Source organism: Beta vulgaris, chromosome 5 (assembly GCF_026745355.1).
Source record: "Beta vulgaris subsp. vulgaris cultivar EL10 chromosome 5, EL10.2, whole genome shotgun sequence".
NCBI classification, from domain to species: Eukaryota; Viridiplantae; Streptophyta; class Magnoliopsida; order Caryophyllales; family Amaranthaceae; genus Beta; species Beta vulgaris.
This window is the reverse complement of record NC_079206.1, coordinates 61,203,150-61,215,967: the sequence shown is the minus strand read 5'-3', so window position 1 is coordinate 61,215,967 and position 12,818 is coordinate 61,203,150. Positions and strand designations below refer to the sequence as shown.

At 31.9% G+C, this 12,818-nt stretch overlaps 2 protein-coding genes across 2 annotated transcripts; one reads left to right on the top strand and one right to left on the bottom strand.

Annotated features, from left to right (window-relative positions):
* The first annotated feature begins 1,283 nt into the window (after positions 1-1,283).
* Positions 1,284-6,665, top strand: LOC104894256 (serine/threonine-protein kinase STY13). Its single transcript, XM_010680443.4, has 6 exons — positions 1,284-2,007; positions 2,930-3,051; positions 5,128-5,324; positions 5,444-5,618; positions 5,997-6,131; positions 6,223-6,665. The coding sequence occupies exons 1-6, from the start codon at positions 1,743-1,745 to the stop codon at positions 6,427-6,429; spliced, it is 1,101 nt and encodes a 366-aa protein (XP_010678745.1). The 5' UTR covers positions 1,284-1,742; the 3' UTR covers positions 6,430-6,665.
* A 1,796-nt stretch (positions 6,666-8,461) lies between these two features.
* LOC104894255 (bidirectional sugar transporter SWEET5) lies at positions 8,462-12,126 on the bottom strand. Its single transcript, XM_010680441.3, has 7 exons — positions 12,053-12,126; positions 10,782-10,856; positions 10,578-10,614; positions 9,962-10,178; positions 9,683-9,844; positions 8,994-9,113; positions 8,462-8,773 (listed from the first exon to the last, which is right to left on the bottom strand). Exons 2-7 carry the CDS (start codon positions 10,822-10,824, stop codon positions 8,648-8,650), a joined length of 705 nt encoding a protein of 234 aa, XP_010678743.2. The 5' UTR covers positions 10,825-10,856; positions 12,053-12,126; the 3' UTR covers positions 8,462-8,647.
* Between the last annotated feature and the right edge of the window lie 692 nt (positions 12,127-12,818).

The following is a 12,818-nucleotide window of genomic DNA, read 5'->3' as shown; positions in this document are numbered from 1 at the left end:
TTTATAACTGGTTTTTAGGCCTGGATTACTCCTTTTAAATACACATATATTTCATTTATTAATATTTTACTTTATATTGATAACACCCAATATTATTTGATTTAGCGGTTTAAACTTGTATATGAGTTTAAAGTCATTAGATCAAATCTTACACAATACATTTATTAATTCTTTTTACAGTATATTAATTATATGACGTGAAGGGAGCACCACACGACATCATTCCTTGTTTGAGTTCGGATTCTCTAGAGTTTTAATGAAACTTTATAAGGTAGAGTTATATCTGAACCATAGATTTTAAAATCAATGGCTCATATTGGTAGGAGGGAAAAATTAGGGGGTGGAGTTTGATGAGAAAAAATAAGGGGGATTTTGAAAAGAGAATATATGTGCCATTGATTTTTTATTCAATGGTTGATGTTGTTCAAACTCTACCTTGTAGAACTATTTTACAACTCTAGAAGATCCAAACACTCCTTGTCTGTTACCCCTTGGCCCTCGCTAAACAAATCCAAAACACCAATATTTGGATCCTCTAGAGTTGTAAAATAACTCTACAAGGTTCGTAGAGTTTGAGTAATATCAACGATTAAAATAAAAAAATTTGTCAACGGCTCATATATATTCTTTTTAAAATCCCCCTATTTTTTCTCATCAAAATATATCCCTTAATTTTTTTTCCTCCCATCAATATGAGGCAAATTAGATGGTAGACACAAGTCTACCATCTAAATAGTTCGTACCATTCAACACAATGAACAAAACAACACTCTCAATGAACAAACTAAGTAAAAGAACAAAAGAACAACATATGATACTCAATGAACATCTAAATCAACAATGAACAACAAGAAAAAAAAAAGATGAACATAAGAAGAAATATCTGATGAGCAACCACTCAATCTAATGAATAGACAAAGAAAACACAATGAACAAAGAAATATCTGCAATAAACAAACTAAGAAACATAAATATAAATATTAACAAAGGAGAATCGTCGAGATCGATGTTCACTGGAGAACAATTGATATACATTAGTTTCACATGTTCATTGGAGAACAATTGATGTACATTAGTTTCACGCATTTTATGTTTTTTTGGATTGCATTTTGATCTGTGTTTACCATCTACCAATTGCAATATGAATCATTAATTTTAAAATATATGATTCAACACAACTCTACCTTGTAAAGTTTCACGAAAACTTTAGAGGAGTCATACTCCCAAAACCATAGAGTAAATAAACTCAATAGCATTGGCCATTTACAAAATTACAATAGTAAAAAAAAAGAAACATGGCAATAAATGAGGGGAGGAAAGGAGGCAGAGAGTAAAGCGGGTGTAAGTCTAAAAGACATGAAGTCAAATTTCAGGCAGTTCCATGTGCTCACATGGTTGACGAACTCTGAGTGATAGAGAGAGAGTGGGAGAAAAAAAAAAGAGGAGAGAGAAAACCATCAAAACAACAACCCAACTGAGCAAAGCAAACCCAATTCAATTCAATTATTTACACCCTCTCATTTCATCATTTTCATTCAATTAAATTCTATCCTAGGCACATAAAAGAAGCTTCAAAAACTCAAACCCATAAATACCCAGAAACTAAATCACTAAAAAGATTCAAACTTTCAAGTGTTTAGTAACACAAATTTCAATTTTTTCAATCACCCTTTTGTTTTCCCTCTTTTTGAGTTTGAATTGTAAAAAAAAAATAAAAAGAGGAGAGAGAAAATCAGAAGAAGATGAAGGAGGGGGGAGATGGTGGGTTTGTAAGAGCAGATCAAATTGATCTGAAAAGTTTAGATGAACAGCTTGAAAGGCATCTTAGCAGAGCTTTAACAATGGAAAAAAGCAAGAAAAAAGATGAATTAGATGATAATCAAAGTAGTAGTAATGTTCGACATGAGTGGGAGATCGACGCTTCTAAGCTCATCATCAAAGCTGTCATTGCACGTGGCACTTTTGGAACCGTTCATCGTGGGATTTACGACACTCTTGATGTCGCCGGTGAGCATTTTCCGATGACCCACCTTTTATACTAGTTTTATTTTTTTGGTTTTGGGTATGCTCATTAAGTGTTTGTTATAATGTTTGTGTGAAAATTTTACTATATTTTTGTGGGGAAGACTGATTTTATCAAATTGAATGCAAATTTGAGGTGGGTTTAACTTTAATATGAGTTTATATATTACTGTTATATGATTAGACTTTTACTAGTAAATTTATAGTGGGATTTTTTTTTTTGTTTGATTTAACCTTTTTACTTTGATGGGTTTGTTCAAGTTTTAGAAGATACTGAATAATTTGCTTTTGAGAATCCTGTTGAGGTCCACTGAGATTTGGTCGGTCTGTTATTACATTAGACATTTAGGGTGGTCCAAGATAAGAGTTGGCTTTATCTTGTATGAAAAAACTTACTTGATAATGCTAATGTCATTTTCATTTGCTGCCTTTTTGATTTGGATTATTATATTTTGGTGGATTTTGTTATCTAATTGTGGCTAATTTTTCGTGTTTTCGATTGGTTGGAACTCGGATTGAGAAGATGGTGATTGAACATTGTGAGAGTGTTTATGTGAAATCTGTGAGTTAAAGCACGGGTTTAGCTTGAACTTGCTGGGTTGCAATAAACAGTTTGATGGCATTTTCAATCTTTCACGTGATATTTCAGCTGTAAATTAAAAATATTAAAAGAAGGGCTTGAAATTAAATGCAAACTGTTGGCTGATACATTATAACTCAACTTGGCCATGTTGTATCTTTTAATGAAGTTAATGTCAGATTGGTCTGATGTTTTTTTTTTTTAAAACTTTATGATTAGTGAATTTGAGCTCCTATGCTCATGCTTACGCCCATGCATTAGTCGTCGTTTGTTCTTGGATTATCTATCATGAGATGACGGACTTCTTAATACATTTTTAATATACAGTTAAATTGCTTGACTGGGGTGAAGAAGGCCAGAGAACAGCAGCTGAAATATCTTCGCTGAGGGCAGCCTTTACGCAGGAAGTTGCAGTGTGGCACAAGCTTAACCATCCGAATGTGACTAAGGTCTTTATTTCTAAATTTACTTCTGCTTTATCATTGTGGATGGACTTGTCCGGCTTCCTTTTTGCTCATCCCTTGTGTAACTTGGGTAATCTCCGAACTTGAAAGTCAGAAAATAAAAAAGGGAAAAGAAATTTCTTGGAAATAGCTGCGCACCGAAATCACGGTGTATGGATAAAGTCTTGGTGTTTTTGCATATCTGATTTGTTGGATACTTTCAGGTTACATCGTTATTGGTCATTAGCTATGGGATATTCCTCTTTTTTGGGCTGTGTACATGATTGGCTGGCAAGTTTGACAAGTCATGTCTGTTTGAAAGGATTAGTTGTTTGTATCCTCTGGCGTTCTCTACTGCTCCTTATTTAAATTTGTTCTTTTGAATGCACCAATAACTAAGTATAGGATATGATAGGAGTGTAATGGTCTTAGTGTTCTTTGAGTGGGGGGAAACGATAGTGCTGGACAGGGAAAATAATTCTAGCAGCATGTTAAAGTATAAGAAAACTCTAAAAGTTCAATTTACACTTAATATTTCTATGCCCTTGATTGACCTGAGGAATCACTGTCTGGTTGACATGTTAAAATACTGTCACCTTGTGTGTATGGACAAGTATGAAGTAACTTACATCTATCATTCACTTCACCCGTAGCAGCAATGTTAGGTTGTGGAAGATGTGACCAATTTATAGATGATGATATAGAGATGTAGTAGGTGATTAAATTATGATGTCTTTCGGCTTTCAAATTTTATTATGTGACTGATAGCAAATTGAAGTGCTCAGTCAATTGAGAATTCACCTCAGCCATTAATGGTAAAGAATATCTTTTCCTCTTGCTTTCTTCTCTCTCTTTAATGGGATGGCAGTGTATGTATCTGACTAGCTATGTTTGTTAACCTTATGCAAGACCTATGTGCCTTAGTTCACATCAAAATTGATATTCATGAATTGAACTGTAGATCACCTATCTAATCTATCACCTTGGTTATCAGGATCACGACTATGGCATACTCTTTGCATCACAAAAGGAATTAGGCCACATTTGACTTTTGAGGTCAAACTCTAAAAAAATGTTGGGCATTATTATTTTTATTAGATCATAATAAACTCTCATATTCTAATTGTAAGAAAAGCATCTTTGAATTAATCTAATAGTGGTATTTGACATAGCTCAGTATATATTTTGATGACTTAGGGTCAAAGTTGGTGAAGTTTGATGATCAAAATAGAGTGTATGTAAGATGGGTACTTTGGTTTCTTGATGTTTTCTTCATATCAAGAAGGTGGTTGTTGCTGAAAGTGTTAATATGTAATTTTTGTCAAATCTTTCCCCTTTCTTCTTCATCAAAAGAAAGAAAGTAATCCATTACCAATGACTTTACCCTTATTAAGCTTATTTAATAATTTGGAATAACTTTACATCACTGCAAACATTTACATCTGCTTTTATAATCCTCGGAATATTGAGATAGCCTTGACAAGGCAAGTTGATGGCTTTCTGAGACATGCAATGATTGTCTGGCATCCCAGAAACTAACAGTGACAGTTTGTTTAATGTGTACTTTTTGGGTTGACTTGTTCTTCCTTATAATTAACTATTCCACTTTGAAAGTGGGAGGAAACAGTAAACAGAAGGTGGTAAGTTAACGAGGGCATTTATATGTACTCTTCTTTTCCCGTCTTTTTTCTTATTCCATTTCCTGACCTTGCCAATTTTCTACTCGACATGCATTACACGGTATAATGATACAATACCATTAGTCCATTACCCCAATGCATTTGAAGAAACTTCTCCTTTGGGGGGATTGATATGGTATAGATGTATTCAACATTTACCCTATAATTGCAAAAAGACTCAATTGATCTCGTCCTTGTAATAACAAAGAACTTCATGACGTTAAATTATTTCTTGAGATGATAGTGTGAGGTTTATTATTTCTGCTACATCTAGATTTGGGAAAACACTCTTTCCCACTAACAATTTTTTGCCTTGGAAGAATGGTGTCAGTTGTGATGAGGATCGATATATAAATATATCATTGTTGGAGCTCTTAGTAATAGATAGTAATGCATGCTGCAGTTTATTGGGGCAAAGATGGGCGCATCAGGGCTACAAATACAAACAGAAAGTGGTCTAATTAGTATGCCAAGTAATATCTGTTGTGTTGTTGTGGAATATCTTCCTGGGGGTGCCCTGAAAAATTATCTCATAAAGAACCGAAGAAAGAAGTTAGCTTTCAAGGTTGTCCACCAGTTGGCGCTTGATCTTGCTAGAGGGTAAGAAATTGTTACATCCACAAAATCTAATTACTTTCCTTCTGTTTGATCTCACATCCAATTAGAGTGATGGGAATCTTTTTGAACTCATCCAATCCAATCCATTGTGTTTTCAACAGGTTAAGCTACCTCCATGCTCAGAAGATTGTTCATAGAGATGTGAAGACTGAGAACATGCTACTAGACAAATCAAGGACTCTGAAAATAGCAGATTTTGGTGTTGCCCGTGTTGAGGCTTCAAATCCTAGTGATATGACTGGAGAGACAGGAACGCTCGGTTATATGGCTCCTGAGGTGAGTTTTCATCCTTGCCTCTTTCATTTGATTGACGATTGATTTATGGAATGCAATTGAACAGTTTATTCCTATGCCATTCCCTTGGTCTTAGATCTAACGAGTTCTACTTGCACAAATGATGGCTTAGCTTGATGCTCACCAAAAAAAGCTCTAATAAGACAAGAATAGATGTCTGAACTGTGTCTTCAGAAAGGGAAAGGCTGGAATATTCTCATGCATGGATTGTTTGTTTACTGATGCACAAATTTTAAAACAGAATTGAGCACCAAAGATCTAGGAAAAAGCTATGATAATGAAAACAGAGCATTGAATATCTCTAGGACTTGCAAATTTGTGATAAATTATTGATGGCTTGTGAAATGGACTCAATTGCAGGTATTAAACGGGGATCCATATAATAGGAAGTGTGATGTGTACAGTTTTGGCATTTGTTTGTGGGAAATATATTGCTGCGACATGCCATATCCCGACCTCAGTTTTTCAGAGGTGACTTCTGCTGTGGTTCGCCAGGTATGCACTTCGCTTCAGCAATCCTTTGTATGTAGTAGAATATACTATATATGTATATTTCTGGGTGCTGAATATTGTCTTTGGATCATAGAATCTAAGGCCAGAAATACCAAGATGTTGCCCAAGTTCATTAGCTAATGTAATGAAGAAATGCTGGGATGCTAATCCCGACAGACGCCCCGAAATGGATGAGGTAGTTTCATTGTTGGAGGCGATTGACACATCGAAAGGAGGAGGAATGATCCCTGTTGATCAGCAGCAAAGTTGTTTCTGTTTCCAAAGACGTCGAGGACCTTAATTGGCTTTTCCAACATTTTCGATCCCAGAGATGAATTATAGTATGGATTTCCTATTGGGTTATTATTGCTTTGGCTTTTGCGAGAGATACCATCCAATTTGTAATTATGGTCAAAAGTAAAGGTAGTAATTTGAGTATTTACAGAGGGGAAACAACATTATAGTTATTGGTTGTTCCAAGTTGAAGTCTGCAATAGTTGTGGCCGGACTGTAAATCTATTGCCCCTGTTTCAATTATGTCACTCTCCTTCCTCTGTGGTGCTAATCATACCAAACAAGTACTACTATGTACCAATCAACCACTCCCATACAATCCTGCTATACTCGTTTTTTTAAAAGAAAAAAATGCTAAAATCAGTTGGTTCCATCTTTCATGTTCCTATATGTCTTCATTATGGAGAGATAATTTTGTTTTTCTTTTCCCCTCAAAAAAAAAAAAATTTTGTTTTTCTTTTTGATAAGGAAAGTAAATGGCCAAGGATGGTATTATCCATGTAAAATTGGAGATTGCTACATCTACTCATTGGGTATATAACGTATATTATCCATTATAAGTAGACAATTATAAAATAAAAAATTCTATTGAGTTGGACTCCACTAATTATTAATGTCTCTCTATTGAATACTATCTCTGTTTTTATTTAGTTGTAACATTCACCTTTTTGCACAAATTTTTAGAAATGAGAAAAGAGAGTATAATTGACCCACTTGCCCCTGCTACTAGTACTGTAATTAAATGTGGAGAGAAGGTGAAGTAAGGGTAATATAGTCAAATTATCCCAAAAGCTTTCCTATAAAGGAAAATGTTGCAACTAATAAAAAACACCTAAAAGTAAAAATTGTTGCAACTAACTAAAACAGAGGTAGTAGATTACTCGGTGGATAGACAGTTTTTCCCTGTAAAACTGTAAGGTGGGAAGAGATGAAGGCGTCCTAATGATAGTTAGTTAATTAGAATGATAGTTTAGAGTTTTAGCTTGCAGAAAACCATTAATTCCTCAAATCAAAGCTCTAGTGTATTGAACTTCGACTTGATCCACATGAAGCTGTAATTTTGACCGTTTTTTCTACTAGTAAACAAACACTCACAACGTTTTTGGCACTTTTCAATAGGAAATTTCAAATAATCGGTCACATTTTTACAAAGTGAACAATTCTTAAAATTTTCATCACTTTATTTATCTCATTACAACAACTTCCAATTAACTCTGGTTTTTTTTTTTTTTAAATTTTAAGATTACCAAAATATTCTTAATTTTCGTTTTTATTACTTGATGCCAAATTCAATGAATGTTAATTCTAACTCTTAATTTTCTTCACACATGTCCTTCCGAGTTATCCATCTAATAGAAATAGATTAAGATAAATTATGATAATTTCTAGTACTGGAGGAACTTTTTGAATTTTCTTCAAACCTAATAGAAATTATCATAATTTATCATAATCTATTTCTTTTTAATATTGGTTAAAATAAGTTGAAAGAATTCGAGTCTCGTCAGGCCCGTCTCGAACTATATAGAGGCCCTGTGCGATCTCGTATTTGAAGAATTCAATAATGTAATAGCTCATCCATACTTCACATAATCATATTATGAAAAAAAATAATCTAAATAAATAGATAAACTTTTCTTTTTACTATTTGAACTTTCTCTATTTTGGGGCCTTCCCAATTAAGGGGCCCTGTTCCATAGAACATGTTGAACATGCTAAAAGCCGCCCCTGAGTCTCGTCTATAAAGTACTCAATTTGTTTTTTTATAGATCACATTATTACAATAACTCTATGCAAAGTTCATATATTTATTTAGAACATAGTTATTGTATACCGATTGTTATTATATAATGCATGTTGAATTTGTTTCAATGTATAAAATTTTAAATATTGACTTCAATTTACAATTAAAGATGTTTTATGGTAAAATTAGTGTATTGATGCGCATGAAAGTCAAAGTGCTAGTTTCTATAAAAAGAACTATTCAATTTATCCAAAATTGCAATTAAAAATACTAGAACTTATACTAAAAATAATAAACGTTTAACAATATTAAATTATCTATATATAAGAAATCAAAGAAAACATCCTTGTCTAAACTCTAATCAATTAAAAGTCATTCTACTCTAATAACAACTATAGGAAAACAAACTATAAAAAAAACAACTATTGGAAAGCAGTAAAATTTAGACAATAGTCTCAAAGTTTAGAAATCAAAAGGAACTAAATTAGGGCTCTAGTTGAACTTGTGAAACTTTTGTGTCGGGTTGGTCGGTCCATTGTGTTGACTTGTAGAAACATGCATACAATATGAGTTGAATTACTCCAGATATTGTTCCCAAACCATTTGGAATCTGTCACCAAAGAAACCACAGAACAAATTAATTAACAAGTTTTGTTATTAACCCTAGTTATAGATAATAATATATTATATATTACTTCATCCATTTCGTTTTAAATACAACAAATGAATATTTTATATCTCACAAATAATACTCCTTTTTGTTGCCATTTATAACGAAACGGAGTAAGTAGTATTATGTTAGAGAAGAAGATGAAAAGCTAGAAACATACCACCATCCAAACATCAATATGAATGCATGCATAAGCTGTCCAGCAAGCACCATTCAAGAAGTTTGTAACTGATAGCCAAAAGGGCATGTATTTCACACTCTTTGATTTTATCACTTGGCGCTGCAATTAAAACAAAGATTAATTAGGCTCTAATTACTTTGGATACGATAAAAATTAATTCTGAATTTATCAACATCAAAATCTCACTTCATAGATAAAAAAATTGTACCTTTAAATTTACATATAAGGTTGTTCCAAATTTAGTAAGCTAAGGTTTCATAGTGTTCCATAGGCTATATTTTAATGCAAATTCTTTTGAAAAAACCCTCCCAAAGAACTAAAATACTAAATACATGTTTTTCATATAAACCTAGTTTTTTTTTTTGTTGTCTTTTTTTTTTATCTATATGAGATTTATCATAACTTTTCAAACTATTAAATCCAATTAAACAATAATGGTTTGTCTTGTAAGAGACCTCCTACATAATAAGCCAAATATTAAAAATAGAACTAGTTCAACAATGACTAGTTAATTTTTTACGGTGACTAGTTTAATCCATCAAGGTAAAATCTACTTTTTATATTAAAATTAGACCGTCTCTTTTAATAATTTTTGAAACAATAATGATAAGTTATGATATTAAACAAACACTAATAAGAATATATAAATTTGTAGAGAGAGAAAGTACCATGACAGTCAATGGTGAGAAATACATCATAATGTTGAAGATGACACACAAAACTCCCACAAATATTGTTCTATGGTCTGTGGAGTGGAATACGTATCTGGTAATCAACAACACTACTACGAAGAAGATTGCCTCAATGAACAAAGCAATTGTGATTTTCCTCTGCAATATATAAACAACATAATAATGTTAATAAATGTCAATAACCAAATTTAATGCAATATAAATACTTAGTAGAAATTATTGAAAAAAATAATACTAAAACAATAGATACATTACCCTTTTTAATCCATCAGAATAAATGAGAAAGATGATAACGTAGACGAGTTCTATAAACAATCCAATGCCGTTTATGGTGGCTACAAGGATATTATTTGGATGAACAAAGGGAAGACCATAAAGAATCCACATTGCACAGTTCAATATTGTTGCAACATATGGATCTGGCTTGAATTGTTCCACTGATTTGTTCTTGATAATACGCCAGAAAGTCGGCCTGTTAATAATCATACAAACATTGTGTACAACATTTAGCATCGGATTGTAATATTTTGAACTCGTAAATTTAATTTAATATACTTTATTTACCAAAAAAATCATAGTGTTTTTTTTTTCATAATTCATAACGATGAGAAAGTTAAGAATTAGTTAGCATGGTTTTTCTACAATCCAGAGCGTACATGCTACTGTTTTTACGTGTTTTTTTTAGTAGACCTTATGATGAGTTGCAAAAGGATGAAATTTATTTCATTATGTGTAAAAAATAGCAGTATATATATTTGTATTCTAACATTTATTTCAGAAAGTACTGTTAATTTTCATATATAGTTCTTCGTTGCATTTAAAACGAAACCGGGAGTATTTAAAATTATATATTTAGATGTGAAAAACTTACACAGGTGAAAGGAACAGTCCGAAAGATATGACATTTCCTGCAAAACAAGAATAACAATGTAGACGATATCATTATATCAAATCAATCAATGGGTATGATTATGAAAGCTATTTAGACTCCAATAATACAGAAATTACTTTACTAATTGAAATAAAAACAAGAATTGTTATTTTAATTAAGAACAAAAAAGAAAAGAAATTGTACCTATGATTCCAATGATGTTTCTGATTGCATTTGGGTTCATCATCTTGTCGTGTGCGTGTGTTAATTCAGAATTTGCTGTGAAAATCACAATATATAAAGAAATAAGGGAAGATTAAAAGCATGTAGGATAAACTTCAATTATTATTTCTTCTCGTTTTGTTTTTTCACTTAATGAATGGAAAATATTATTGTAGTAAAGACTTTGCACATCTCAAGCAAAAAATTTGAGTTGATTTATTTCAATGGAAAAACTTGTCAAAAAGAGGATAGAATTATGAGTGTGATATGCATCTAATGCACTAATTAATATGGGTTATGTTCGTGAGTGAATAGTGGGGAAGGCAGTTAAGTGACTATAAAAACATGCAATTTTAGGGATAAACAAAATTATTAGTCGTTTTTTCAGTTTCATCACTTTGATCCGTGAAGTACGATGTGGTATAGCCGTTTATTTTTAGTTCCCTTTTTCTTTCCCATGCATGGTGCCTTTTTCGTAGTATCACTCAAATTATTGAAAAACAAAGGAAGAAAATCAATTTTATGCAACAACAATAATAATAAAAAAAATCAACATAATAAAATTTGGGTTTGGAACTTTATTTTTCGATAATACTAAGGGTCCGTTCTGTATATCGTATAAGATCAAATAAAATAAAATTAGATAAGATGTTCTATTAGACAAAATAAGTTGAACATAACAGACCTACCTAAATGTACTAGCTTTGATTTATAGAATAATGCATAGCACAAATTGATGATTTTTAATGCGACGCTAATCTTTCTTTTTACAAATATGTTCATATATAACTGAAAGTTATGTTATCCAAATCTTTTAATAAAAGTATACTAGAATTTAACTATTAAGAATAATTAATGATCAGATTTGAAAGACACTCGCAGGGGTTATGGAGCTTTTATCATTGATTACTCTAAAATCTTTATAATGTGAATGTACATTACCCTAGTGAATGCTGTAAACTCGAAGCACTAAATAAGATCAATACTGGAAATTCCAGATTCTCAACATACACAAAAATCATCAAAAGAAGTACGAAACAAAATCCCAATTCAAAACTATACGCTTTAAATAAAGATGATTTTCAAACTATGGTAATCAATATTTGCAAATTATACTGAACACAAACTTAATTCATGGACATGCAAAATTTTCTAATCGATGAACTTAAATCAATACTCACACTACTAGTATTAAGAAAAAACTATGAAGAAAGTTTGCAAATTACATAAAAAAAAGAGTAGAAGAAAGTTACCAGTTACTTCGTAAGATTTGATAATTCTCTCTAAGTTGGATGTTAAGAATTTGTGAGTTTATGTCTTGGTGGAGGGGGGTATTTATAGTTTTTTGAACAGATAATAATAATAATATTCGGATAAGTAATTAATTGTTTTACAAGTCATAAAACAGTAAGGATTAATAGATAAAAAGATAATATTGCTCCTAATCCTAATATGTATGTGAATAGCTGGATAATTAAATATGAGTTTACCCAAAAAAAAAAGTTGGATAATTTTTCCAGCAGCTAATCTTTCAGATTATCTTCTAAAAAAAGGAGATAAAATAACTTTTCTGTAGGATTTAGAGACCTAATCACATCCAGCTAGTGAGAGCCATCGTCGGATTCACAAAACGGGAAGTTGGTATGACTCGTGTGAGAGCAAGACTCTTAATTACTTTCAAATTCTTTGTGCAATATAACTCTAATTTCGGAATCCATGTTTACTTGTCTCTAAAATTCCTTTCAAATTAACATAAGAACAAAAATTATCACAATAACATAAATATTATCTCACTGCGTACTAACATTTATATCTTTTATTTCTCTTGACCTTAGAAATATACTGTTGCAACGGAAGCGATTATCAAAGCAATAAATTCAAGAAAACGAATAAAGAACACACAAGATTTAACGAGGTTCACTATCAATGTGATAGCTACGTCCTCAAGGCAGGGGAAAAGATTGTTTCACTATGAATGAGATGATTACAAGTACAATAGGCAAGATTCAATGATATTGA

Excerpts from the sequence above, each read along its gene's own strand:
- LOC104894256 (XM_010680443.4), top strand. The coding sequence starts at position 1,743 with ATGAAGGAGGGGGGAGATGGTGGGTTTGTAAGAGCAGATCAAATTGAT. Across the intron at positions 3,052-5,127 it reads ACCATCCGAATGTGACTAAG|TTTATTGGGGCAAAGATGGG; the intron begins GTCTTTATTTCT and ends TGCATGCTGCAG. Across the intron at positions 6,132-6,222 it reads CTTCTGCTGTGGTTCGCCAG|AATCTAAGGCCAGAAATACC; the intron begins GTATGCACTTCG and ends TTTGGATCATAG.
- LOC104894255 (XM_010680441.3), bottom strand. The coding sequence starts at position 10,824 with ATGATGAACCCAAATGCAATCAGAAACATCATTGGAATCATAG. Across the intron at positions 9,845-9,961 it reads ATTCTGATGGATTAAAAAGG|AGGAAAATCACAATTGCTTT; the intron begins GTAATGTATCTA and ends TATATATTGCAG. Across the intron at positions 9,114-9,682 it reads TCTCACCATTGACTGTCATG|CGCCAAGTGATAAAATCAAA; the intron begins GTACTTTCTCTC and ends TTTTAATTGCAG.